Source organism: Oenanthe melanoleuca, chromosome 2 (assembly GCF_029582105.1).
Source record: "Oenanthe melanoleuca isolate GR-GAL-2019-014 chromosome 2, OMel1.0, whole genome shotgun sequence".
In the NCBI taxonomy this organism is placed as follows: domain Eukaryota; kingdom Metazoa; phylum Chordata; class Aves; order Passeriformes; family Muscicapidae; genus Oenanthe; species Oenanthe melanoleuca.
In genome coordinates, this window is record NC_079335.1 from 101,530,325 (window position 1) to 101,556,807 (window position 26,483).

At 39.3% G+C, this 26,483-nt stretch overlaps 1 protein-coding gene across 1 annotated transcript in view; it reads left to right on the plus strand.

Annotated features, from left to right (window-relative positions):
• STAC (SH3 and cysteine rich domain) overlaps nucleotides 1-26,483 on the plus strand; it is a 73,832-nt gene that overhangs the window by 30,428 nt on the left and 16,921 nt on the right. The window contains exons 3-6 of the mRNA XM_056485664.1: nucleotides 14,550-14,650; nucleotides 16,824-16,905; nucleotides 18,321-18,436; nucleotides 22,734-22,815. Coding sequence (XP_056341639.1) covers nucleotides 14,550-14,650; nucleotides 16,824-16,905; nucleotides 18,321-18,436; nucleotides 22,734-22,815 — 381 coding nt within the window. The remainder of the gene's footprint in view (nucleotides 1-14,549; nucleotides 14,651-16,823; nucleotides 16,906-18,320; nucleotides 18,437-22,733; nucleotides 22,816-26,483) is intronic.

The following is a 26,483-nucleotide window of genomic DNA, read 5'->3' on the forward strand; positions in this document are numbered from 1 at the left end:
GCAGGTCCAGTAGAAAGCTACAAAGATTATTTGGGGGCCTGGAGCACTTTACTTAGAGGACAGGCTATGGGAGCTGTGGCTGTTCAGCCTGCAGGAAAGACAACTGGGAAAGGACCACATCAATGTCCATAATTACCTGAAGGGGGTTTGCAAGAGGATGAAACCAGGTTCAGCGGTGCCCTGGGAGAGGCCAAGGGACAACAGGCAAAAACTGAAACAGGAAGATTAACCTGAAAATGAGGAAGAACTTATTTACTGTGAGAGTTACAGATCACTGGACTAGGTTGTCCAGAGAGGATGAGGAGTTTCATGTTACAGAGATAGTCAAGGTCCATCTAGCCACTATCCTGTATAACCTGCTCTAGTAGAACCTGATTCAGCAGCAGATTGGAATAGATGATCTCCAGATGTCATTTCCAAATCCAGTCATTCTGTGATTCATTGAAAATGGGCCATTGTGTAACCTTTTCAATAACTGGTGGTGGGTGCCATGCTATTTATTATTAAATGATCTACAATCCCTGCCTCTACCTCCTCCTTCCCTCCACTAAATTTACTCCTGGATTTAGGACACTTGGTTTCAGTTGACGACAATGAATGGCTCTGGGCACCTAAATCTTCTAGCACTTTTGAGAGTCAGGGTGAGTGAGACACTTAAGTCATCTCTCTCTGCTGCAGTAAGACTTAGGGCAAACAAAAACATTGCATTTTTTAACACACATTTGCTAAAAATTGGTGTAAAACAATCATTTTACCCTATTAGATTGAAATTGAACCTGGCTTAATCCTACAATCTCTTTCTTGAGTTAATAAATCTCCATAAGCATAGACCTTCCCACTTCTGCATGGAGCCCTGTAAGAAGAACCAAACAAAAGCTTTATGGAAATATGAAGTAGTAATTTACCCAAAATGTACAATATGCATTTAACTGCTAGTTATAGAACAGTCAGGTATAAGTAATATCATCTGGACTCTCCAAAATGTCCCAACAGTGGATAGTTTGTCTGTTAAAATAAATAAAGTGGGAATAAACAGAAGTAAAGACATAGAAGCACATATGGTATGCACAGTATAGGTGTATTCCATCTACTTCTACTCCTATTTTTTGATAAATATGGCAAAAAGTATCCAACTCATACAGCCCCACATTTGTAGAAAAGCTACAGGAGCCACACATTATCCCTGCATTAAACTATTATTTTTATTTGTTAAAAAAGGGTTAAACATACTTTAAAGTTAATATTGAAAAGAAAATATTTAGTTTGTTTATCCACTGGGAGGGCTTCCTCCTCTGAGATGAGGCAAGAATGTTATCGTAAATTGGATAATCAGGAACTACTTAGCTGAGAAAAGAAGGTGGAAATGTATTTTAAATTCGAATTTGCCCTTGAACAGCATTAGACATATTTCACATTTGTTACTAGATAATTTTCAAGCTCACTTTAATTTGGGGGAAATTGCTATTAATATGAAACTGCAGTTAATCCTCAGTCAAAAGAGACTTTAAAAATGTAGACCAGCATTTGCTGTTTAATTAGATGGAAAACAATACGCATTTCTAGAACATCTACAATTAATATTTTAATATTATGTTAGCCATGGTGATTTTTAATCAAAAAGTACATTAAAAACGCCAAACACCCTACTTAATAGTGAGTAGGCTCTTGGTACCATTGCTCCTGCTATCAGCTCCAGTGAAGAACACAATGGCAAGCTCAAGGTTTTTTAAAAGCCAAGGGATGAAGCAGAATGCAAGTAGGGATTTTATGTCCTACTATGTACTTTTCCAGAGCTCACATGGGATATTGGGTGCCTACAGATAAGCAAATTAAGTGCATCTTCTTCAAAGCTGACCTTCTTGCAAAAACATTCTTTTTCTCTTTAGAGTCCTTATCTACCAGAGTGTGACTGCTATGTGGATAATTACAATGCTGAATAGCTGACAAAAGCATTACCTAGAAGCAAAACTATTAGAAGTTTTACCTTACTCTGAGTTGCAGAAATCTAAAAATGAGACACTTAAAAGAAATGCTTTCACAAGAAATAGCACACTGCCATCATGTAAAGTGCCTGCCCACATTTGCTTGTTGCTGCCCTTACTATAGAAAGATGTCTCAGAGAGCAGTGATCCTTGTGGCTCACTTGGATCATCACATGTTTTTTTGCTTTGGTAATAGGAATGCAAGCTACCACAACTTCACCAATGCTCTTCTCTAAACTGCTAAAATTTTTGTTTTCTGGGTACACACAATATGGAGCTGTTTTCTTCTTTGACATAATTTATCTTGTACACAGATGGATGCTGCAAACACATGGGTCCTGACTTTTAATTCTGAAGACATGCTCAGTTGAAAAAGACATGTAGTTGAAAATTGTGGTTTCATGGTAGTTTCCTTTATAAGATGCAGGGAGTTGTCTGTATCCATCACTGGACAGAAGTTTTTCGTAGTAATTTAATTAGTAATTGGTGCCACATAGAAGTGTACCTATAGGTGAGCTTAGGCCAGTACTGCTATGTGTCAAGTAATGAATTGTATCATGTTACAACATCTGTTTACAGCAGCAAAGTGAGACGTCTGTCTTACAGTGTTTATTACACAGTAAAAAATTCCAATGTGGAGAGCACCTGGGTAGAAGGTTTTATTGAATAAACAGTGGCATTACAGATTTTGCCCTATTTATTTTTTCCTGTGCTAACTTCTTCCCTCCCCACCAGCCTTTCATTCCCTAAGTCTCCCCTTCCCTGCATTAAGGAGTCACTACTAGTAATGTTAGGCAGCAAGTAAGTTTTTATTCCTGCTGTGATGTGACTTGAAGATGCCCATCTCGGGCACAGCTCCTGGGCATCCCCTGGCGTTGATGTCCATCACTGAATGTCCATCACTGATGTACAACATGGCGTCCTCATCTTCAGGATCTTTCTACATTTCCCAGATCCCTCCCCAGGCGAGGATCTTCACCTTTGGCCCCCTTCTTTTTTTTCTAAGACCACTTCTTCCTCTCAGAAACTCATTTCTTGCCACCAGATTTTCTTTCTGGAAACCAAGCTCACCAAGTCCCTCCAGTCTAAATAAAGTATGAACATAAGAACAGCACATGATCAGTGTTTTTATTAGTGCTCTGGTCTCCGGTCTCTTTATTAATTGGAGGATTTGGGATATACTGCTTTTGTTTAGTTAGAGTGTTATCAACATTTCTAGCAGCTAATAGCAGTTGCAGCTTGCAAGTAGCAGCCTCCTGTCTTAAAGTTCAGGGGTCCCATTTCATACATGTCGAACATTCACCCACACACTTCCACAGTAGTTACATGCTACTTGTTCCTGTTCACAATTTCAGCTGTTCTTTGCCTATGACAGCGTCTAAATCTTAATATCTGTATTGACATTCAGCTCCATGCAGTACCTTCTGACACAATGATCTGCTTTTTGCTGGACTTTCGTTATATGCCATAGCTTTGTACACTGCACAACTGACAGATAATATCTGCCAAGTCCTTCGATGCCCCTGTGGGTTTCCCTACCCCTGATAGTGGTAGCACAATTATGATTGATGTTAATTAAGGTTTTTGGACAACCAACCATGTAGCCATGCTGGTGTAGAGCACATATGTAAATGAGAAAATCTATGGCTTGTGTTGGCTTGGTTTGTTCCTACTGGAATCCATGGTGAATTCAGGTAATGCAAATACTGTCTAAATATGGATAGTTTATAAATTATGCATTTAATTATTCATGTTGATAGACAAAATGTTAAAAAGGAGATTTTTGGTGATTTTGATTAATGACTTAAGTATTTTGAAATAGAGTAAAATTTCAGCTTAATGTCCCCATGTTTTTTCACTGTCCAAATTGACCATTGGGCAGGTAATATTCTTTTTGCTTTACTGAGCTACATAAACTTCTGTACAATAACTTGACAGAAGTTTTTCTTATATAATTAGTCATTTATGCCACATGGAAGTGTACCTGTAGGTGTGTTTTATGCCAGTACTGCAATGTGTCAAGTAATTAATTCTCTCAGATTATAACAGTGAAGGCTGAGATTACCTCTTTGAGCAGATGCCAGCTGTAAATGAAGTACTTTTACTGCCCAACCTGTGTGATTTCACTGAAATTTGTAACTATTTCTGGAAAAATTAACACCCCCCCCCACTCTATCCCACCATCAGCCTGTACTTGGTGTGAAAGGTTTCATTTGAATATTTTTCCACTGGTTGGAAATCAGGAAGAATTTACAGAAAACAGGAACAGATACTAGAAGAGGCTGCCCAGGGAAGTGGTGGAGTCACTGTTCCTGGAGTTTAAGGAGACTGGATGTAGCATTCAGTGCCATGGTCTGGTTTGCAAGGTTGTGTTAGGTCATGGGTTGGATCGATGATCTCAGAGGTCTTTCCCAAACTAATTGATTCTGTGATTGTATATTTTCCACATGGAAAAGAAACTGAAACACATTTTGCTATAAAATGTAATTGCAAAATTCTGAAAGATAGAAGTACATTGTGACTAACTGTAGAAATAACTACCCTGAAACCTGATCCCACCAAAGTGGTGTAACTACCTAGTTACTTATGGTGGTACCCTGAATTCCCTCCAAATTGACAGCAAATCATGCTGTCAATTACACCTCTAGCTTCTTGTCATCCTCCTTAGCTATGTGTGTTCCAAGGAAAGAAATGGGTTTGGAATGGAAGGCCAAATCCTGACCAAGCACTAGATTTTATCCCCATGTAGTTATCTTCTTTGCTCCATTTCCCACCTCCATCACTAGATACTGTAAAATGGAAAAAGGAGGGAGGAAGAGGAATTGTAGTCCTGGTAAGTCATATGTCAGCCCTTTGCATGCAAGGCCCATCACTGCAGGCACTGCCAGTCTGTTTGTGCTAACATAGATGCGCAACAACACTGGGAGCTTGTGCTGGTGAGGGAGTGGTTTTACTGCAGGAAGAGAGCCCAAACCGTCAGAAAGTCTGAAACAGCAAAAGGCCAGCGAACAACCAGATATATATATATATATATATATATATATATATATATATATATATATATATATAATGGGGCTTCTTTTTTTTTTTTTAATGAAACATTTTATAATTATAATTGATTTTCCTGATCTTCTGGCAAATAGCAGTCTCTCATTTCAAGCCCATTGATAATGATAGACCCACATAAGCAACAGGCTGTGCTAAAAATCTATTAGCAGAGGAGATAGGACATTAAATCTCTTTGCTGAGCAGACTCTTCTTTTGTTCTGTAATTCTTTTCCCACATTTTCAGCAAGCTCACAGTCCTGGTCTTCATTTAACATCACAGTTTTTGTTCAGATTTCTGGTTTCTGTTTTCCAACTCCTCTGCAATGGTACAAGGCCCTTGGAAGATGTAGGTTTTGGCACATGTGAGCAGCCTTACAAAATTCACCTGCTTTTTTAAAGCTTTTCAAAACACTGGAAAAAAAGGCTGTAACTGATGACTTTTCATTTCAAAGCATGTAAGAACACTGGTGCAAGTAACCTGAGCCTGTCAAAATGGAGATCTTGTTTGAAATCTGAATTTCTTCACCTTCACCTCAAGAAGAGTTACTATGTTTACTGAGTATATTTTATTATTATACTACTATAATATAACTCAGTATATATATATATATATATATATATATATATATAAAATAACTCAGTAGTTATACTACTGAGACCAAGATCAGCAATTCATCTCTGCTTGTCCTCATTTGAGATAACACATCAACCTTAATTTCTCCATGCTCCCTTGTCCTGTTCAGCTCCAGCACCATCACCTCCCACAGGAAAATCTATGTCTATCTTCTCTGAAATATTTTCCTCCACAGCAAAGTAGCCCAGTTCAAAGATCTATAACCACAGGCTCATCAATCTTGAAAATTATTTAGAAAAGTAGGTATTGATATATCAGTTCCAGTTTGTTTAGAGCAAAGAATGTTAGACATGATTTAGCATGTTTAGTGTTTAGGGGACTGGGACTTTATCTTTCAATAATAGCTGTTAGTTTATTTATCATGGCGTTCCAGCATCCTAATTAACATTTAAATTATTAAAAACCTGAGCTGTATTTTAAGAAGTGAGGAGGTGGATATTTCCTTTCAGAGATAGATTTTTTATAGCAAAGCTGCTGAATATGTAAAAAGTGCATTTTGAAAAAAATTCTTATGGCCAAATTTTTAAAATACTTTATTTTAGCAGGGATATTTTCCATCTCTATAACAGTCTTGTTGAAAAACCTGATACTGCCTAATACTGCCTCATTTTTTTTCTCAGCATGTCATTTCTAAAGAAAACTATGTCACTAGGAAGTCAGTTCTAATTTTGTGCACTGTTTTGTAGCCTGCATACAAGCAAGGCAGCTTTTCTTGCTATTTAAACATTGGATATTTTTATGGAGAAACTGGGGCAGGCACTCGAATGGACCAACACCTCTCAGTGACATATAAAATTTATTGACATATAATATAAAATTTATTCATTTAACAGGATAGGTACCAGGACTGGATATCAAGTCCTACTCTACAGAACATAAATATACAAGCTCCAGCTTCTCTCCACACTCTATTTGGTTTAGAGTGGCACAAGGTAGACGCAGGGGAACAAGACATTTCAGGCCATCAAGACACCAGGTCAAGACCTGGCAGCTTGCTCCCAAGTTCGAAGGTTCCTCCTCTAGTTCCATGTTGTTGGACATCCCTGTACAGTGTACCTCATTCCAAGAAATTATAAATTTTATACACTCAAAATTATAATAAATTATATAAATAAAAAAACTATAATAAATTATATAAATTATATAAATTATATAAATTATATAAATTATATAAATTATATAAATTATATAAATTATAAATATAATGCACCCACTGTACATTTTGAACTGGCAGATTTAACTGTAAAAAATCCAACCCACAACTTAATAAAGAAAAAAATCTCATTACTAAAGAGTAACTTTGTGTCCATCAATTTGAATTCTCAATCAGGTATCAGGCAGCAATGACTTCCAGTGTTCAGCCCTCTAGGGTGGCCGGGGAAATCTGTGTTCAAGCTTTGGTCTATGACTCACCTAATGAACAACTGAGGATCTGCATCTCTATACTCCCTAAAATGTCAGCTAGGGAAAGTGATGGGGCAGCATCAGTTAAAAAGTAAAATATTAGAAGGGTGCCCAGCATTAGGAGAGAGCATAGTTCCCAAGGTGGCAGGTGGCACTCAGGGAGGCTGTAGGCTGAGGAAGCTCATTCCCAGCTCATTCTTACAAAGTGAGTGGCTTGGATGAATTAGGCTCAAGGTTTTTAATTTTAAAGATCTGGATGTCTTGTGTAGAAAATGCCATTTTCTGATCTCCTCACAGCTCTTGATTGAGATAGAACAGGAGAAGTAGAAACACTTGTCCAGCAGCAGCCAGCCACAGAGACAGGAAGCAGCTACAGAAGAATTTTTTAAAATAGTAATCTCTTTCAGCATCAGAGCTTTTATTCAAAACCAAGTAATTAAAAACTAAGAAGGGGGCATGAGAGTAGAGTGCACAAAGGCTTAGAGATAACTGCAGAGGCACTAGTACCATTTCAGGGATTTCCTCTTTTTAAGGTGATATCCTAACCCTTCACTGCTGCAATAATGCCTAGCTTGCTTAAAGTTCTCCATTTCCCATAAATTTTGGCCTGGATGAAGCTTTCTGGTGACAACTGTAAATGCATTTAGGGAGAAAAGAGCAAGACACTCATTATTTTTATCAGCCTCCCACAGCAGAAGTTGAAGTGCTATGGAAATTATGTAGTTTTAAATGTATTTATTTTTGAAAGTTTTAAATCAAAACAATTTCTGACCGGTATGTTCCTCTCAGTTAGAATATAAAAAATTGTGGTTGGGTCATAGCTAGATTAGCTGGAGGTGACAGTCTCTCTCTGTCTCTTTTCCTTCCTCTTTCTCTCTTTAATAGACCTGAATGCTTTTATGCTCTCCTTTTTTGGTTTTTATCTCACTTTGGTGTAAGTTCCTAATATAGTTATGTTTATACAGTCAACATAACATCATGTTATTACCAACATTTGCAGTTTTCTTTGAAATTTCTCCAGGCTGCAGGGCTTATTCTCCCTCTCCAGTTATTAATCTTATGTTTAAACTTGGAACAATAGGCGAAAAGCATCAGCCAACAGTGTTGTGGTCATAGCTGTGCTGGCTAAGAGGATGATACAGGTTCCCTTTCTGTGTGTGTAACAAGCAGATTGTCGTTTGCATTCCATAGGAAAAATGTGACTTTCCTGAAATGCACAGTAGTTACTAAACTGCTTTTGTAGGAAACACAGACAAAAAGAGTTGGAATCAAATTCTGCCCTGTTCTCTCTATCCTTCTCTGCCTCCAAATATTTCCATTCACCTATATTGAGATATTGTTTCCATTTAGGCTTCCTCCAAAAAAGATTTAAATTTACAGAAGTAATGTAGTGTGTCCTTTTAGTGGTATTTAAGGTCATATTATCAGAACAGTTTAAGATTCAATTTTACATGACTGTTCTGGAAAACCTAGCCACTAGTTTAGATATTCAAAGGGGAGCTGACCCAGTCACAGAGTATTTCTAGAGAAGTGTTATTAAACATGACCTGTTTCTACAAACAATGAATCCTTCCAGATACATTATATCTGAAGAAAATTACTGGGCAGAACCTAATTTGTAAGTTTATTTAAGAGCTACTCAGTATTCTGACCTGAATTTTCCTCTTTTTTTCAGTTTTCCAGTGAAATACTGTTTATTTCATCAGTTTTGGCTTTTTTTTTTTTTCATTGGAAAAGGAATACCATCCTGTACAGACTTGGAGATAGTTGATACATTAAGGAATAGGACACAAAGGACATTTGTTCAAATGTCTGTGTGTTTTTTCCCTATATGAATTTCATTACTACATTGGCTCCACTTCGTTCACTGAAGAGGACATGTTAAGTGTTCATGGATACTATAAGTCAGATAAACATATCTAGTACTTTCCATTCTAAACCCCCACCTTTAGAGTTTGCAGTTTCTATAACTTAAACAATAGCATGTGGGCCAAAATAATATTAGTGCAACCTCTGACAGTTTTACCCCTTAGTCCCCTAAATTAGAGCCATCTCATACAAGTATTGGCAAGAGACAAAGACATGAACCCGTAAGACAGCTCAGGAGGCCGTTAACCACTTTGTATTTGGGGTAAGGCTAACATGGTACTCAAGAGATGGTGCTTAAAGATACACACTGACTAAGGAAACTAACAAATAAACGTTGAATAGAACTGCCCATTCATCAAACACTGTCTGCTCTGTTTGGTGAATATAGTAGTGTGTCTTGAATAAAAATAGTGAAAAATCACATCCCCAGACAGCAACCAAGAAGTGACCAAGCAAAATTTTGTTCTGTCCTGCTCAGTATTTAACAACCAGCTTAAGTAACCTTAGTAAAGGTCTTTGGAGAAGAAGGTAGGAGGGATGATTACTCTTTGAAGGTAATAGCAAAGTTATCAAAGCTGTTACTCTACTCTCCTTTTGAATGAAAGCCAGAGAAAAAGGTAGTTAGCTTACTCCAAGTGGAGCTTAGTTGTTAAGGCTTTAGTTCCTGTATTTCTGATCCATGACTGACTGAAATTATTCCAGGTGGGCTAAGACATAGCAGTGACTACTGTACGTGAGTATCAGTAGCTTCCAGCTTTGCTTTAACGTTGGTATAAGGGAATATCTGCTGGTGGAAATAAACAGTAGCCATCAGCAATTTAGGGGAACAGGAATCAACCTAGACAGCGATGGTCAGCCTTGTAGGTCATCAGTATGTATGTTCAGCAGACGTACCTGAGGAAACTGTGTTAGTGTCCGAGACTTCACTAATTGGAGCACTGCATTTTCCAGACAGTGCTATAACCAGCTCTCTCCTTACCTTTCCCCTGCCCCATGTTTCAATCCATAGAAAGATTAACCCAGTGGGAATAAGCACATCACAGAGAGGTTTTCAACTTCAAACAACACCTGGTACCCTATGGCAACAAAAAAAAATTATCCTCAAATAGTCCGCCCTATTGTGTTGCCAGAGCTGTTGCTATTCTTGTTACTATCTTTGTCAAGGTCAATTTTTATTTTTACTTTTATAAGAGTCATTAATACCCTTATTTTCTATTATTTAATGTATGTTCAGACCAAATTCTGAACTTTCTTATGATTTCCAGAACTTATTGGAAAATAATGTTTCAACACATTGCAGTATCCTGTACCAGTACTTTAGGCATAATGAAATAACTCTCTTATACCACTGCATGACTGTAGAATTCTCACTGTACTTACTCAGTATTAAATAACTTCCTTGCAAGATGCATGTTCTGCCTGCTTTTTCACTATTTCAAGCTACCAGATGTCTCCTAAAACCTGTCCCATTCAGGCATCTGCAAGGTCAATAAGTTTGCATAAGTGGGAAGCCAAAAATTGATGCAATGAGTCAAACACTGGTCTCATTTGCACATGTACTAAATTCAATCTCTTCTCCATGATGTGAGCTGTGATTGTTCCTTATTTCAGAATCTCAAGTTACCTGATTTCTGGCATGCACTAGTTTTGAAATAGTGTAGCCATGGTTCTCTGAGTGGCTTAGTGTAATGGGGAAGAGAAAGAATTATTCTGTGGCAAAAAAATAGGTGTCTTGTAAAAATACCATTGGTGGTTAAGCATAAATACAGCATAAATGCTTCTTTTCCAAGCTCCGTAGTTATTCCTCAGTGGGAGGCAGGAAGACACAAGGAAATTTTTTCTAAACTAGCCCTGCCATAAACTAAGTAGTTCAAACTGAAAATAGGTTGAATATTGAAGCTTTTGGTAGTTACAGGGATTTCATTTTGGTTTACAAAGACTTCTTGTAGACTCAAGTGTGTGACTGAAATATTTTTCTTCTCTTTGAAGCCTCTGCTTAGCTACTCAGATGTAAAAATACGGCACTCAGCAATGGAAATACAGTGTTATTCTTTTGTAATTGTCTTACTCATTTTCACATGACCACAGATTTCTGTTCTGAAACAGTTCAAGTTTGATTTTCAAAAGCAACACAGATGCTTCACATTCATTTTGCACATCATTTGGAGGCACAGTTGTTTTGACAAATGTGTATCTTCTGTGATCACATGGTTATAACACGTAAAGACCAATATCCATCTCGTAAAGTTAACAGTAAAATGGCTGGAAGAGCATAGCATAGCCAGCAGGAAGGACTGTGATACTGTCTGCTTTTTCACAGCTAAATCTTAGGAGTAACTTGGTACAAGCCAGCATGAGAGCAGAATTAGTCCCAGTATAAGGACTGACGTGTTGCATAGGCCAACTGTCATTTTCCTTTTTTCATTCTGCCTTATAAACATAATGAAAAACTGTGGGGGAACTACTCTTTTCTCAGCGCCAATTGTTGATTACCAGGAAGGGTGATTCAGCATTTCATCATCAGTAGCAAAAGCACAAACCCGCAGAAGTCAATAATGATTTAAGCACATGTAATTGAAAAGAAACTGTAACTTAAAAAATCCTCACAGCACACCAATACAAGTGCAACCATGCAGGAAATAGAGACCAAACAAACAGGCATGTGTTCTTCTAAGAAATCCTGTGATTGCTAGGAAAAAATACCCCAGAAAAGAGGAAAGGATGGCTGCACATACTGAAAGGTGTCTGAAAGAAGCAACAAGTGGACAGCAGGCACTGATCCCACTCCCTTGAAGCCCCTGGGGCACACCCCACGCTCAACCCCATTCAGTCCCTATCACTCCAGCAGTCTCTGTAGGAAGGTGGGAAGGATCTCGGTCCCCTGCCCTAAAGGAAGCACACAGGTGAAGCATCTGAGCCCAGCTCGTTGCAACAGCTCATGACTACCTCAGCCTGCCTTATTTGGCTTGCAAGTGGCCACTTCAAGTGGAACACAAGGCTTGGGTCATGGCACCAACTTGATGAAACCTTCCCTGAAGTGCTTCTTTCTGAGGTAGCAATCTGCTGAATGAAACTGGCAGCAAGTACATGGTGCTGACTATTCAAATAACCACTAAGCTAAGTGGGTACTTTCAGATGCAGGATCCTTCGGACTAATATTTATCATGTCTGACTAATGAAGGCTGGTTAAAATGTCAAGAGTTTTTAGTGGGTTTTTTTAACCTCCTTTCATACTCATTCTCGCAGTGGATATAATGAACAGATACATTGTATACTCATTCCCTTTACACAGTCCTGTAGGCTCTTATAGTTTAGATTTGCTAATTTTAATATACTCATTTTCTGTTGTGAAATAGAATTAAGAGCAAAAGCAAGGCAGGCCTAAAACTTACAAGGATGTAAAGAAAAACTTTATTAACAACACAAATAAAATAATAAATTTAGAATAAAACTTTCAGACCACCTCCTCCTCCCCCCTTCCACTCCTTAACAACACACAGAAACCCTTCAGTCAGTAACCAACTTAAATTTTTTTTTTTTTTTAGTTTACTTTAGAGAGCGAAGTCTCCTTTTTGTTCGGTTTTAGGGTTTTTTCCACAAGAGGAAAAAAACAGTTCTCTCGTGGCTTCACCTTTTACTAACTTATTTTATCTTCACAGCTTTCCCGAACTGCGTTATTGGGCCATGTTAAACTCATGAGGTATTTACTTTTAAGAATGAACTGTTCAAAAGCAGAAGTTCTCTTCATTTCTCATTTTTTCTATTCATATTTCATCTGCAAGACAGAGATCCCCCTTTTTCCCTCGGGGCAAAGGATTTTCCGAACACTCCAGCCCCCCATGTGTTTTTCCACGGTTTATAGGAATTTTTAGTATAGTTCAGTCCATCCCTTTAGCTTATAAAAGGATTTTCAGCCAACCTTCACAGCGTCTATTCATTCTCCTTCCACCCAGAACTTGGCTTTTGCCTCACTGACTTTGGTGTATCTTCTCTGTTCCTTTTCCTCTCACTCAAAGGGGGATTGAAGGTCTGCAAGTCTTATCTGAGAATTGGAAGGATTAAAATCTCACACAGACGATGCAGAGGCTGCGGCCGGCCATCCTGGAGTGGTGCCAGGATCTCAGGACAGTCGGGCCGCAGTGGGGAGCTGGGCGAGGGCTGCCCGCCGGCACCTGCCTTCTCTCCACCTTGCCCAGCAAGCAAGGGTGTGGAAGGGCTGTGCAGAACAGGACTCAGCTGCCTCTCCCCCAGAGCCACGTGGGCGGGCTCAGCGGGAACGCCCCGGGGGGGCGGGAAGGGGCCATGATCATAGCAATGGGCGTCTCCTCCCCCTGGCTATCGGGGTCCCTGTTTGAAAACGGGGCCCGGTGGCCTCCCAAGCCCACCACTGCCCGGCCCGGACCGCATGGGAGGGGGCCCAGACCGGTCAGTGTTACCTTGTGAGAGGCCAGGAACAAAAGAGGCTTTTCTAGGGTTTTACTTGCTTCAAAATGTGAATTTACAGAAGGGAACTAACTTCTGTAATTGGTCAGGCTGTCAACTACCAAACCAGCCTCCAGTTGGTCCCATCAACTCACAGACGAAGTTCTCAGGGAGAAAAACTTCCGAGTATGCCCTCCCCCCAGGTGCCTTCAATTCACAACCAGCACAGGGGATAAAAGAGTTGCTGCAGTGTCACCGCTTCTGCATAGTTTAGGAAGCGTTCTGGTTGTATGAATAAAAGTCACTGTTCCTGCCTGGATGCAAGCAGACTTGGGTCTGTCATTTAAGAGTTGGTCCTCACTGAATCTAATGCAGAGCTACATTTGGCCTAGTGGGAGAATTCTACTTCTTTAGAACAAAATTTCTGCTGTAGCTTCTCTATCTGTGACACATAACTTTTCAACTGACAAGGGAAGAAAGCACGGTCAAACTCGTGGCACTCTCACTGCCCCACTAAGGGATATGCAAGGAGCCCTCCCTGCACCCTCTGAGCTCTGGCCCAGGATGGTGAGAGCAGCAGTCCCTCGGAGCAATTGTCAGTATTGTTTTGAGTATAATTGAAAAGAAACTACAACTGAAAAAATCCTCACAGCACACTAATCCAGTGCAACCACATAGGAAAAAGAAACCACACAAACCAGGATGTGTTTTCCTGTGGGTGAGCAATGGCATGGGCTAACTCTCTCACACATGCCTGGTGTTATCTCTCACCCACAAAACCTGAGCCTTCACTGGTGGCCCAGCTCCCCAGAGTTGCTCCAAAGCTTGGGTGCTCCTTCAGTGGCTCCCTCAGCCATGCACAGCCATGCCAAGACCTTTCAAAGGGATTTTGCTTGGTATTGGTGAGGCAGAGACACTCTTGGTCAGATTATCATATAGCAGAGCATAATCCAATATATATCTAAAGGCAGCAACAGCCCGGGAAAGAGTCTGGGGGACAAATGCCTAAAATGGAGAGGCTATAAAGAAAATGGGTGTACGAATGTGCATTTTTAAAAGTAGGTAAGGCAAAGCATGCTGTCAGGATTTGCTCTACTGCAACTGACCTCATTAGTTCTTCCAGGTCACTTGTTTAAATGGATGGAAACTATTGATTTTTCCGAATTCAATCTTTTCTGTGTGTTTCACAGGGAAAAATGCTAAGCATGGACTGCGCTGTAAGGCTTGTAAGATGAGCATCCACCACAAGTGTGCAGACAGTATCGGACAGCAGCGTTGCATGGGCAAGCTGGTAAGTGAGCAGCCCAGGGCAGCTTGTGCTGGAGCCACTTCCTTTGTGTGTCTGAACCCCAAGTGTGCATTTAGCTTCTGCTTTAATAGAACCCAAACCAGATCATTTTATTGAGGTGGGAAAAGTGAAGGCAGGTGGTGCCCTGTTGTCAATTTGGGCAGTTGCTGCTGCAAAAGAATGCAAACAAAACCAAAGCATAAATGTCGTCTGCTTTGTGAATGTTAAAATACAGTTAAAGAATAAAAAATTTAGCTAGCTAACAGATTTAATTACCTTGATTTCAACTCTGCTCGCTGTAGTGTAAACATCTCAAAGAATGCTATAAATTAATCATAGTTTTTCAGTAGGGTTTAACAAATTAAAAATCCTTCAAATTATGTTTTATTGTTTTCTCCACTATTAGGGCTTGAATTAAAAAAACATAATTCGCCTTAAAAAGAAAACCAAAGGATATTTCACAGTAAGACACCACAGAGTTTGAAGCAATCTCTCATCAGGAGAGGCTGGGAAGAGCCTGCCTCTGTATGGACACAGCACTTTGGTGCCTGGATTGCCCTCTGAGCAGCAAAATCTCATGACTGGCAATGGCAGTACACTGTGTCTGAGACAATCCTAACCCAACTTGTTGACTGTTACAGGAATATTATTCCTTTTGGTTACTTTCGGGAAAATAACTTGGAAAATGCCAGTTGGAATATGAAAAGTGAATACGTAGATTCATGTTTCAGATGTTCTCAGATTTGTTGCAATTTGAAGGCACTTGAGACAACTATACAGTAAAGCCAGTTTTACTGTGTTAAGCGATGGGAAAATACAAGTACTGACTTCAACAGTGCTACAAACCCCACCTTTCACTGGAAAGATCTTTTCTGTCCAAGAGTGTTCACTGAAAGCTATTGTTATTTCTATCCCTGAGGCAAGTCTTTCTGTATCTAAATCGTAATCATAGTTCTAGTATGAGGCATTCTGGTATAGGAAGTTGGTCTGTGAAGAGCTAAATGACAAGCCCTGGACAAGGCAAATATTATCTTATGTTAATTGATTCATGTATTTCTTGATTCCAGCCTCAGCTCTTGTGGTTGCTAGCTTACAAAAATAAAAAAATAGAGACCAAATTTACAGCAAAGTCACAGGAGTTTTGTAAGCTCATGCTGATGCTCTGTCTGAATCTAGCTTGGGGGCAAACAAAGGCTGAAGAATCTGGAACTTATTCCTCTAAGACTCCAAGATTATCAGTCCCCTCAGTCTTTTTCAGTCTTATCTGCAGCTCGTTACCTAAAGAACTAGTTGTCTATCAGATTTTGATGTACACTGAACATGGAATGAATATGGAAAAGATGCATATCTCTGCAAATCTTCCTCACTTCTCACTGTGACTAGAAGTTCTCATAGCCTGCAGACATTAGAAATTGGAGAGACCATTTGTGAAATTCCAATGCCTTGGAGGCATTCATTTTGAGTACTAAGCATTTGCCTGAATTGAGATACATTTTTTAAAGTGGTATAGGTACCATTATTTCCATATTATGGTATTCTTTAATATAGCTTGAGTTGTTATGGTGCATTTCTCTACTGGACACTGTGGGAATATCTGGGAGAATTTTTTGATCTTACAAGTTAAAAGGAAAAATAAACCCACAAAAACAAAAACCAAAAAAAAAAAAACCAAAAAAAGCCCCAAAACAAAATAAAGTGAAGTTGCAATCAGTCAGCAGTAAACCCTAGAAAAACCTATAGAAAGGTTCTATATTCTTTGGGTTTCACATGTGCATATGTGGGAACATGAAGATTTGGAATTATGGTGGGGAAGGATAGTCACATGTTTAACAAATATAACACAATGCAAATTCACATTATGTAAGAAGATAGGAAGAGGGAAACTTCCTAGAACCTCTAATGATTCTGCAATTAATTAGTGCTGCTTTTGTGTAAGACAAAAGAAAAAGGAGAGCTGAAAATGAGCCCCTCCTTCCACATAAATATAGGAAATTTTTTTTTTTCTAGGAGAAAAATCAAACGAACCTGTGATCTCTAAACCTCACTGTTTGGACAACAGGAGGCAAATTTTCGGCCTCAACACAATGTTCAATTAACCAAAGAGCTGAGGCTATTTCTACTTCATCAATCAAGGCAAGAAATGTACTTCACTTGTTTTTGCTTTTTCTCCCTCCAGCCAAAGGGATTTCGACGGTACTACAGCTCTCCACTACTCATTCATGAACAGTTTGGCTGCATCAAAGAAGTGATGCCTATTGGTAGGTTTTCGACTGCTTTTCTATTCAGTCTTCCTTTGGCAATGCTCTGCAACAACAGTGGCAGGCTTCCAGCCATGGTATTTACCCTCAACAGCCATCCAGCTCCTTTCAGTGACTGGATGCCCTTCTGCCATCTCAGGAAAGGACCACTTCAAAGATACAAAGCTAGAAGAGGAGAGGGTGTGTTCATTGTGTGTTTCACTAAAAACCCTGTATGCATACCTCTTAGCAATTACCCTGTTTATAATAACAACTACCTGAAATCAAGGTAGGAACTTAGAAGTGAAATATTGAGATGAGGATCTGAGCTAGGAAGAAACAGATAAAAAGGCAGGGAGATCAGAACAGCAGGGGGTATTCAAATACCCCTGGCTTCTGAGGAGTGCTGCTAGGTTCCTGTCCTTTTTCACCCATATTTCTTACTTTCCTCATATTTTTCCTTGATCATGTCTACACATTGTCTCAGTACTTGAAAGACCACTATTTCCTCACTGTAATACCAAATTTCTGAAAAGAAACATTTTGAAATGGACAAGTTAAGTTTATTCTGGAAAATTTTTTCCCCACTAGTACTCTTACCAGTCAGATCTGGAAGTGCAAAAAATCAAAGCTAAAACTAGACAGTCAGTTTAAAACAACTTGTCTGATCATATTTGCATTGTTACTGTCAGCAGTTTAAAAAAAAATAATTACAAGGATTTAATCTAAGTTTCTCCTTCTAAAAAACACCCATCATTTTTATCAGAAGTAATAGAAACATTTTGAAGAAACTCTGGCGAAAAAATGAAGTGTGCTTTGCTCTAATCAAAATACAAAATCTATTCTGTTTTCTCAGTACTTTAGCTAAAATTTCCCTCCTTCTATGCAGTGCTACAAATGTGCCATATTCTACATGCCCACGGCCTTGTGTCACAACGGAAGTCGAGGTCCCAGAATGCAATATGTAGAAGAGAGTTTTAGCTGAATTTGCTTGTTCCCAGTGAAAACATCATTTCTCTTCCCTGGGAGATGATTTTTGTGGCTAGCTATGAGGGAAAGCTACTGTTGAGAGCAATCCAGGAAGTTACTGTTAGAGAAACATGGATTAGAACCTCTTGGTACTTTGTCTTTCTTACCTCCATGTAGGTAGCATCAATGATGATTAGGGAAGGAGGATAGCAGGTGATAGCAATGGCCAAGAATGGAAAAGCTAGTATGAGAGGAGGATAATCTTTATGGGACTAGAGAGGCAGCAGAAAATTGACAGCAATTCCATTAAGTTCAACACTCACTTATTATCAAGACAATTTCTCAAATTGTTTCTAAGCATACAGCTCAACCTCTTGGTGGAGGCAAGTGTTGTTTCAAGGTAAGCAGGAACATGACCAGAAATATCCTTTAGGTATTGACTGAGGTATGTTTTGTTCCTGTTGCAGCCTGTGGAAATAAGGTTGATCCTGTTTATGAAGCTCTCCGCTTTGGGACTTCTTTAGCACAAAAAACCAAAAAGGGAAGTTCTGGAAGTGGGTCTGACTCTCCCAACAGAAACTCTGTAAGTATCCCACATATTTTTCCATTTTCTTTCTGGAGGAGCAACAGATATTCATTTACATGAGTTTGTGTCAGAGTTCACAAAACTTGTCTTTCAAACCATAAAAAACCCCTAAAATCCTACTCTTAGCTCCCATATTGAGACCAGAAAACTTGTTATCTTTGCCAATTCAAGTTTTATGTATCTTTTAGATGACTCTTAAGAAAAAGAGAGAAGTACTAATTAAATTAGTAAACTGTTTTTATCAGACTGAGAAAGGAAATATTAATATTTTTATTTTACATATCCATATAGAAGTGTAACCGAGATATTGAACTGTCAGGCTGGAGTAGATGCAAGTGCCTGTTGTTGATGGTGGCCATTTGCCCTTCGTACAAGTGATAATGATGAGTTGGAGTCCTCAGAACCTTGGTTTAAAAGTAAATTACCCCAGTACAAGCCCAGACAAAATTAAGACACTGCTACTGCAACAGAGCAAGGGACTGGGACCTCCACCCCTGTCCAATGCAGAATTGTGAGGGGGGCATTACAGATCAGGGCTTCTCTCTCCAAACTCCAATATAGACAGGTGTGATTAGGTTGTTGTATCCAGACAGTGAGGTTTTAGCCTTAATGCTAATGTTTGTCATTCAGTCTCTCAAATCATAAAAGTCACTTTCTTAAGGACCGTGGCAGAAGAGGTGGAGAGCAAGGGAAGTGATAGTTCTCTTAGCCCTGCCTTTGCTGTACCCATACCTTGTTCAACAGTAACAATTGCCAGTTTCTTCCTTACAGAAATGGTTATTTATCCTAGTATTTGAATCCACAAGATCAGGAGCTCCTTCACGATGTTGAAAGAACATTTCCTACCCTCTCAGCCTCGTATAAACAGGCGCTTACACCTATGTTTGAGGTCCTCCTCCATTGCCAAGAGATCCTCCCCTCTCTACTCTCCCCATTAAAAAAAATAAAAAAAAAAATATATATATATATATATATATATATATATATATATAATACCTGAATTCACTGGAGGCTAAAGCTGGTTGTCATCTCTAAAAATCAGACTCACATTTTCTGACAATCTCTTCTGCACACACCTCATAAGACAAATTACTGAGCACAGAGACATGATGAGAGTTGGTCTCCAGGTCTCAAAGCAAATACTTATACGCTTAATATTAATTGATGCTAGTATCTGTATATGTTTGGTACAACATTTCCCTGGCATTTAAATGCATTCTCACTCACACGACTGATTTGTAATCTCAGGTGGTATAGGTGGACTCTAAACAGGCATCAATTTGTGTCAGGCAGGAAAGAAGACAAACTAATTTAAGCAAGAATTAAGTGAAGCCTGCAAGGGATTTAAGGGACATGTCCTCTATCCTACCCCATTTGTGCCTTAAAAGGAATTTGCTAACATCCTTTTCTTTTTTTAAAACTAAAGTGACTCTACCTTCTGTCACACTATTACATTTCTTTCTTTCAATTATTTAATTCCCTTTGAAACAAAATTTCTACATATGTAATTTTTGCTTTCTAAATCAATAAAGTCTATGTTGAATTATAAATGAAAACTCAAGCAGAGAAATCACTAATACTGTGTCAGCTTCCTCTAGGGAGCTGATCACAATTAGGTGAGATGTGGGTGTAGAATTAGGAACGCAAGTTCATTACAGGAATTTCTCCAGAGTATTGAAGCTTAGAGAGAATGTAACGTGTGTCAGCATACAGGAAATAGAAGACATTAGAGAATTGAATAAACAGACTTGAGAGACCATACATTTTGCAAGCATGAGCTTGTGGATTGAGACAAGAATAAAAAACAGGGTAGACACAACCCTGAGCAAAATGATGGAGCTGTGGACCTTAAAAACTGATGTGTAACCTGGGAGTAGGTACTGACCAGTGACTGCAACAGGGATGTGGCACAGAGCCCTTAGAAGCACGTGTAGTTAGTGGGACTAACTCAGAGGGACTATGACCTTTCTGCAGTGATCCTCATTTCTGGGCTATCTGCTCCTCTCCAAGCAGAAGCAGCAATGCAGCTGTAAGGCTGTGCTAAGTCACAGGCCTGGGAGATAGAATGTGCTTCATGGTTCTGCCATGTCATCAAACTAGGGATGCCAGGGATATGGGGACACCTGGGATACTACTTCACCTCGCAGGTGATGTCCAAGCTGTCCAAGGCCTCACTCTGGGTCAGCAAAGCAAAACTGCTCCTGATGAAGGTTAAAAGCAAAGGTGACAGGCGTAGGAGCTGTACCTTGCCCCTACAACCATGAAGCTTTCATACTGCGTGCAGTTCATGTCTGCAGAAAGTAGAGACAACCATCTTCCTCTAAACTAGCCAAAGTATTTTTAACATGACTGAACTGTGTAGATGGATTTTTCCACCCAGATTCTGCATTTCCCGTAAAAGAAATCGTCCATATGCTCCAGATTTACTACCTACTGCTTGCTTCAAAACTCTGCTTCTGTAACCCACATTTATACAAAAAGTTACTTGAGGTGATGCAAATGTGAATCTAGTTCTTGTTATTTTTTTTGTGAATCAGCTTCTCTCAAAATCAGCTTTGCACCTCTGTCATTTCTATTAGACCGTTTGTCATGCAGTCATTCAATAAAAAGTCATTAACGGTAAATGAGGTTTCCTCAGAAGGTTTTGGGTGAGGTATATACTGAAGAGACAGTCACTACACATCCCATATGCACTAGAACTTAACAAAATAACATTAATTGCTAATCAGCAATAATGAAGCTAGTCTGTGAAAACTGAGAAACATGTAGCAATGAGCTAAAAAATACCTGGGAGTTAGTGTTTCAACAAGCCAGTCTTTCTCTTCTTCACCCAGGAACCAGAATCAATGGATATGCTCTACACTGGATCTGTGTAAACTTTGCTATTGCAGTGCCTTCTTGTCCTCGGGTGACCTATTTGGGCAAGATGCAAGACAAACATGACCTGCTGCAAAAGGCTGAGTCTAAAAACAAGAAGCAACAGAGCAGCAAAGTATATATTCTTAAAATAACAAGGGAAACAAGATAGCCACAAAACACCTGTGGCACAAATCTACTTTCAACCCCTTTGTTCATTGATTTCCTTCATGGACAAATAGCTAGTAAAGTACTAGATAGGAGAAATAAAATTGTGAAAGTACTTTCTAAAAATAGCTTTGCTGTCAACACTAGTAAAAGGGGAAAAAAAGCTAACATATAAAATCTATAAAGCAATTCAAATTCTGCTTCCTAAACAAAAACAGGGATGTTCAGCCACAAGACTGCAAAGCAATAGAGCAAGCTGTGTGTACGGTATAATTGTAAAACATCATACAATAACATTAAATCCTTCTTGTGACTTAAAATTTGTGAGCTAGAAACAAATGAATCTTAGGAACAGTGTAAATATTTACATTTATTTAGATTAGAGAAAGCACCTGACTCATGTTCAATCTTTGGGTTTTTTCTGGTTATCAAAGATGTTGAGAGTTCAACGACTAAAGTTTTATTAAGGTCAGACTCGCACAGAGTTGTTTGGAGGAGCTCCTCATTCCTGTTGGGCTATACAAGGAGAAGCTGACTACTCAACCAAGGAATCTGGTGCTGTATTCAGAGTATGTTTCTGAGGCTTGAGATTATATCATCCCACGTTTTCCTATACCCTGGAACACAGGGTCCCTAATCATGACTAACATTAATATGATGCAAAGAAGAAATCATAGTAATTCTAAAAGCAACAGTTATGTTTCAATTTCCCTAACAATACTGGCCAAATGACAGTTTAAAAAGAAAGTGAGGGCAGACTATTTAAAGACTGACTTCATCCACTCCATTGCACTCTAGTTCTTTCTTTTACAGCATTTTAACAGATTTTAAATGACCCTTACATTACAGTTATTTTACTGAATAATGTATTCAGAGCTGATATATTAAAACTCAGTAGTTTCAACAAATACTCAATCTCCCTGGATGATAGCTATTTAGTATATCTGCAGAATCGCAAATTCCCTCATGCCCTTTCTGTTTTGTACAGAGAAGCACTTTCACTTTATTTTATACTACAAAAATCTTTTGTGCTCCAGACTCCAAACTTGGTCTGGAATTTTTTTCTGGGATTACACTGCTCCTTGTGAGTAGGTATGTATTGTGCATCACCAGATCAAATTTTTCCTTCCATCCCATTAGGCTGACTCTGCTCTGCTCTGACACCACTCAAGTACCGCATTTCCCAAAGACTCTTGCTGTGCTTTTATTTCACTTCATCAGTCACTTTTTCTGCCTTATCCTGTCTCATTTGCTGTTTCTGTTCCTGCAGACAGCTGACTTGTTGGAAGTTCCGGAGGAAGGCAATAGCTCTGCAGGCACACTTAACATATGCAGGAAACGCAGCAACAGCGGTGAGTGCCCTCCAGGCCAGGACAGCATTTTCAGGTGTAAAGGCCCATGGACAGCCTGTTTCCCCCAGATGGGGGGTTATGGCATGTCCAGGTTTTAGCAGTGTTGTCATTTTCAAAGCAGGAGATGAGTTGGTGCAAGAATTTGGGGAATGTTTTTTGCCATTCAGATGAAATTGAAGCCACCACTTTCCTTGATGTGGTGTGTCCAAAACTGCAACTAGACAAGGTTCAGGTCCATTCCCTATCTCCTATCATTACTTCATGATCATGACTGTAGACTTAACATGCTTCATTTCCACATTGGCAAAGTGGAACCAAAAAATACTTTCTTTTCCATATGTATGATTTTTCCACATGATTTTATATATCATAACCTCTTTTGGACAGAAAATGAATCATAAAAGATCTTTGTGTCTGTAAAATATGCAACACAGTGAATTTTGATTATAATTGCAGCTTCTCAGTACAACTGTAGTATGTGCCCAGTAGTATTAATGGCCCAATTCCTTTGTTTCATATCCAGGACAAAGGTAATGTTTTTCACAGCATTGGCTTGATGAGATTTGAAAACCAGCATAGCATCAAGAGTTTGGTAATAAAATCTCAGCCACTAAGAGTTGGTGTTTGTGACTCTGTTCTTGAATTCAGTCATGATGGTAGAAGTCATAAACAAAAAGAGTTATTGCTCAGTTCAGCTTCAGGCCCAAACCATCAGGGCAACTTCTCTAACAGCAACTGAAATCAACTTTACGGAATCTCACAAGATATACAGAAACAAAAACCAACCACAATGAGCATAACTTTTTTCTTCGTGGTACCCCCAGTGCTCCTCACATACTGCTAGCAATTCATGTAGGTAAAAGGCTGCCTTCAGCTGTCTGTTTCTGTATTATCCCACTTCCTTATTCCTTTCCTCCCTTCTTGGTCCTATCACCTCTCCTCACTGTGTTCAATCATTTCCTCTCTCTCATTTTGTGAACATCTCATCCATATTATCTGATTTCTCTTGAAAATTCTGTGAAGTTTCTGTCTTGCAAGTGCAAGTTGACCTGACCTGGTTAGAGAATTCAGTCTGCACCACATTGTTTAATCCTGCCCACCTGAGATTAAATCAACCCTGTTTGAATGTTCAGATAACTTTATTTCTTTGCAAGTCAGTAGTTTCATTTCTGAAACCCAAAGAAACGTTTTTCTCTGAAATCTGTATTCACCAAATGCACAAGAAAGCATTCAATGAACTTACTTAAAGAGATTAGTTTAAATACTCAGCATGTGTCAAATCTCCATATAACTTCCATAGCACATTAATGATTCCTTTGACCAGCTCAGCGCTGGGTTTCTTACAATCCATCCTTTAGAGGCTCAGGGTATAAATTATGCATCAGTCACTCCAAAAATTTTCTCTTGGCAGATTTTTAATAAACTGGCTGCACTGTTTGCACAAGCTATGGAAATGGTAAAATCCTTTTCAGAATGTAAAAATCCCTGTTTTTTTCTCTTTTTTTGGCTGCTGCTGCTAGGGCAAACAAATGTGAAAATAGATGGATTTCTATTGTGTGGAGATACGAACAACATACCTCTGTGGCTTTCAGATTCATATGCTTCTTATTAACATCCAGAGACCACAAAATATACATAGATTAAAAATTTAAGTACAAAATGTTTTTACAAATTGACTCATGCCTCCTTTTCCCTCAGTTGTCCGTTGCCTCTTTATCAGGAAGTTCCCTACTAATGCCTGGATGAATCAGGTCCATTCTGGTTGAGTATGTGGTGTCTGTTTTTTTCCTATTAAAATACTGTTCTGAAAATAAATATTTAGGAAAATGTACCCTTGATGCTCTTTGGTAAAGGGAAACTGCTGAAAAGACAGCCTCCAGAAGGGTAAATGGATCCAGCAACTGTGTGGCAATGTAATTTTTCCTGTAGAACTCCTATGACAACAACTTCAAGGGGTGGTTCTTTCATTCAGGCCCTGGCATAAATCCTATGAAGCAAAGCTTCCCAGTTTACACCTGTGAGAGGTCTTACCTAATTTCCAGACCTTCAGCTTCCTCTAAACCAGTTATACTCTTTCACTGCTGTGAACTGCTGTCTGTAACAGAAGTCCCAAAAGCCAAAATGTACTTTAGATGACATCTATGAGTCTGTTACCAACAGAGATTTGAGAACTATCCCCTTGAATCAAATACAGGATGTCCTTCCTGCAAAGCAAATTTTAGTGAGCATTTCTCAGCCAACACAGGGATACAGTTCAGCTCCCTCCCTGTGTAGTAGGTCAGCTCCACAGTTCATAAGGCTTTACATTATTAACTTGCTTTATTTTCTGTCACCAAACAGAATTATTCCAGACGTGATGCTGAAATACATTTACTTCATCTAGTGAATGACTTTTTGCAAGTTCAAAAGGCTCCTGGTTACCCAATTGAGTATTCACCAGAACATCTTCAATTTGCCTTCTAACTCCTATTCCTCTGAACATGAAAAACAAAGCATAGTGATTTGAGTAGGACTTAAAGACTGCCAAACTGTAATAGCAGCACTTTAAACCCCTCCATACAGACGCCAGACATATATGTATCCCTATATTAATGGTACAGAAAATTAGGTTTATTTCTAAGGTTTTCCTTCTGATACCTGTGATAGTTTGCAGGGTCAGAGCCCCTTTGCAACAGGACTTGGTGAGGAGCATACTGAGGCCCCAAGTCCACTGCAGTCTGGACAGCCAGACATAATAAGGGGCATTTTCACGTTGTGGCAGGTATCAGCTCACATGCTTCCTTCACATTCACAGATTGAACTTTATGACAACAGCATTGTCTTACATTTTGTCAGAGAAGATGTGTGTGCTCATGAATACCTGTCACTTTGAACAAAATATTTCTCATGCATGTTGTGGCTGCTGTTTTTTTGTCTTTCATCTGTTACAAGAACACTGTCATGTTTTTCAATATCCAAGTACAGCTCTCTACTATCAGAGAACCTTACTATTTCCCTCATGAAGCTTCTCCACACACTCTGTTAGGTTGTCAACGACCATGTAGACTAGTCCCAGAAACAGATGTTAATGAAAGAAAGGATGAGTAAGTGAAAGAGGAGAAAGATTCAGTGGTATGGTGGTCCCTGGACTTTTTTTCCCCTGAATGCATGCAACTGTATTGTTGTATTGCATTATGACTCTATATTGTCAATGGCTTATATTGCACTGAGAAAAATGGTTTGTTCTGTACTCTCCTGAAGTTCCGTGAAGGTGGTTCAGCCCTCCCCTAGCTCCTCCCCACCGGTGCAACCCCATTGGCTGCAGCTCGGTTTCCCCTCCCCTCACTCGAGATTTGAAAAGTCCCCGCCAGTCTTTTGTGCCTGCTCTTTTCCCTGGACCCCATTCAGGAATAAATCTTGGATTATCCCGGAAAAGGAACCTCCTTTGGTCTTTTACTTTGTCCATGTCGAACCCCCTCCATTTCTGACCTAGAGCTAGCCAGAAGAAAGGTTGGAGAGTGGGGGATCTCGGCACTGTGTGACAGAGAAACAAAAATAAAGCATCCCCAAGTCACCTGATACTACCACTTTGGAGATTTCCAAATTGTTAAACACTACAAAGTCCAGCTTCTGCTCAAAACAGCTACAGAGGTAAATGGTAGAAGAAGACACTGATGGTTGTAGCTGCT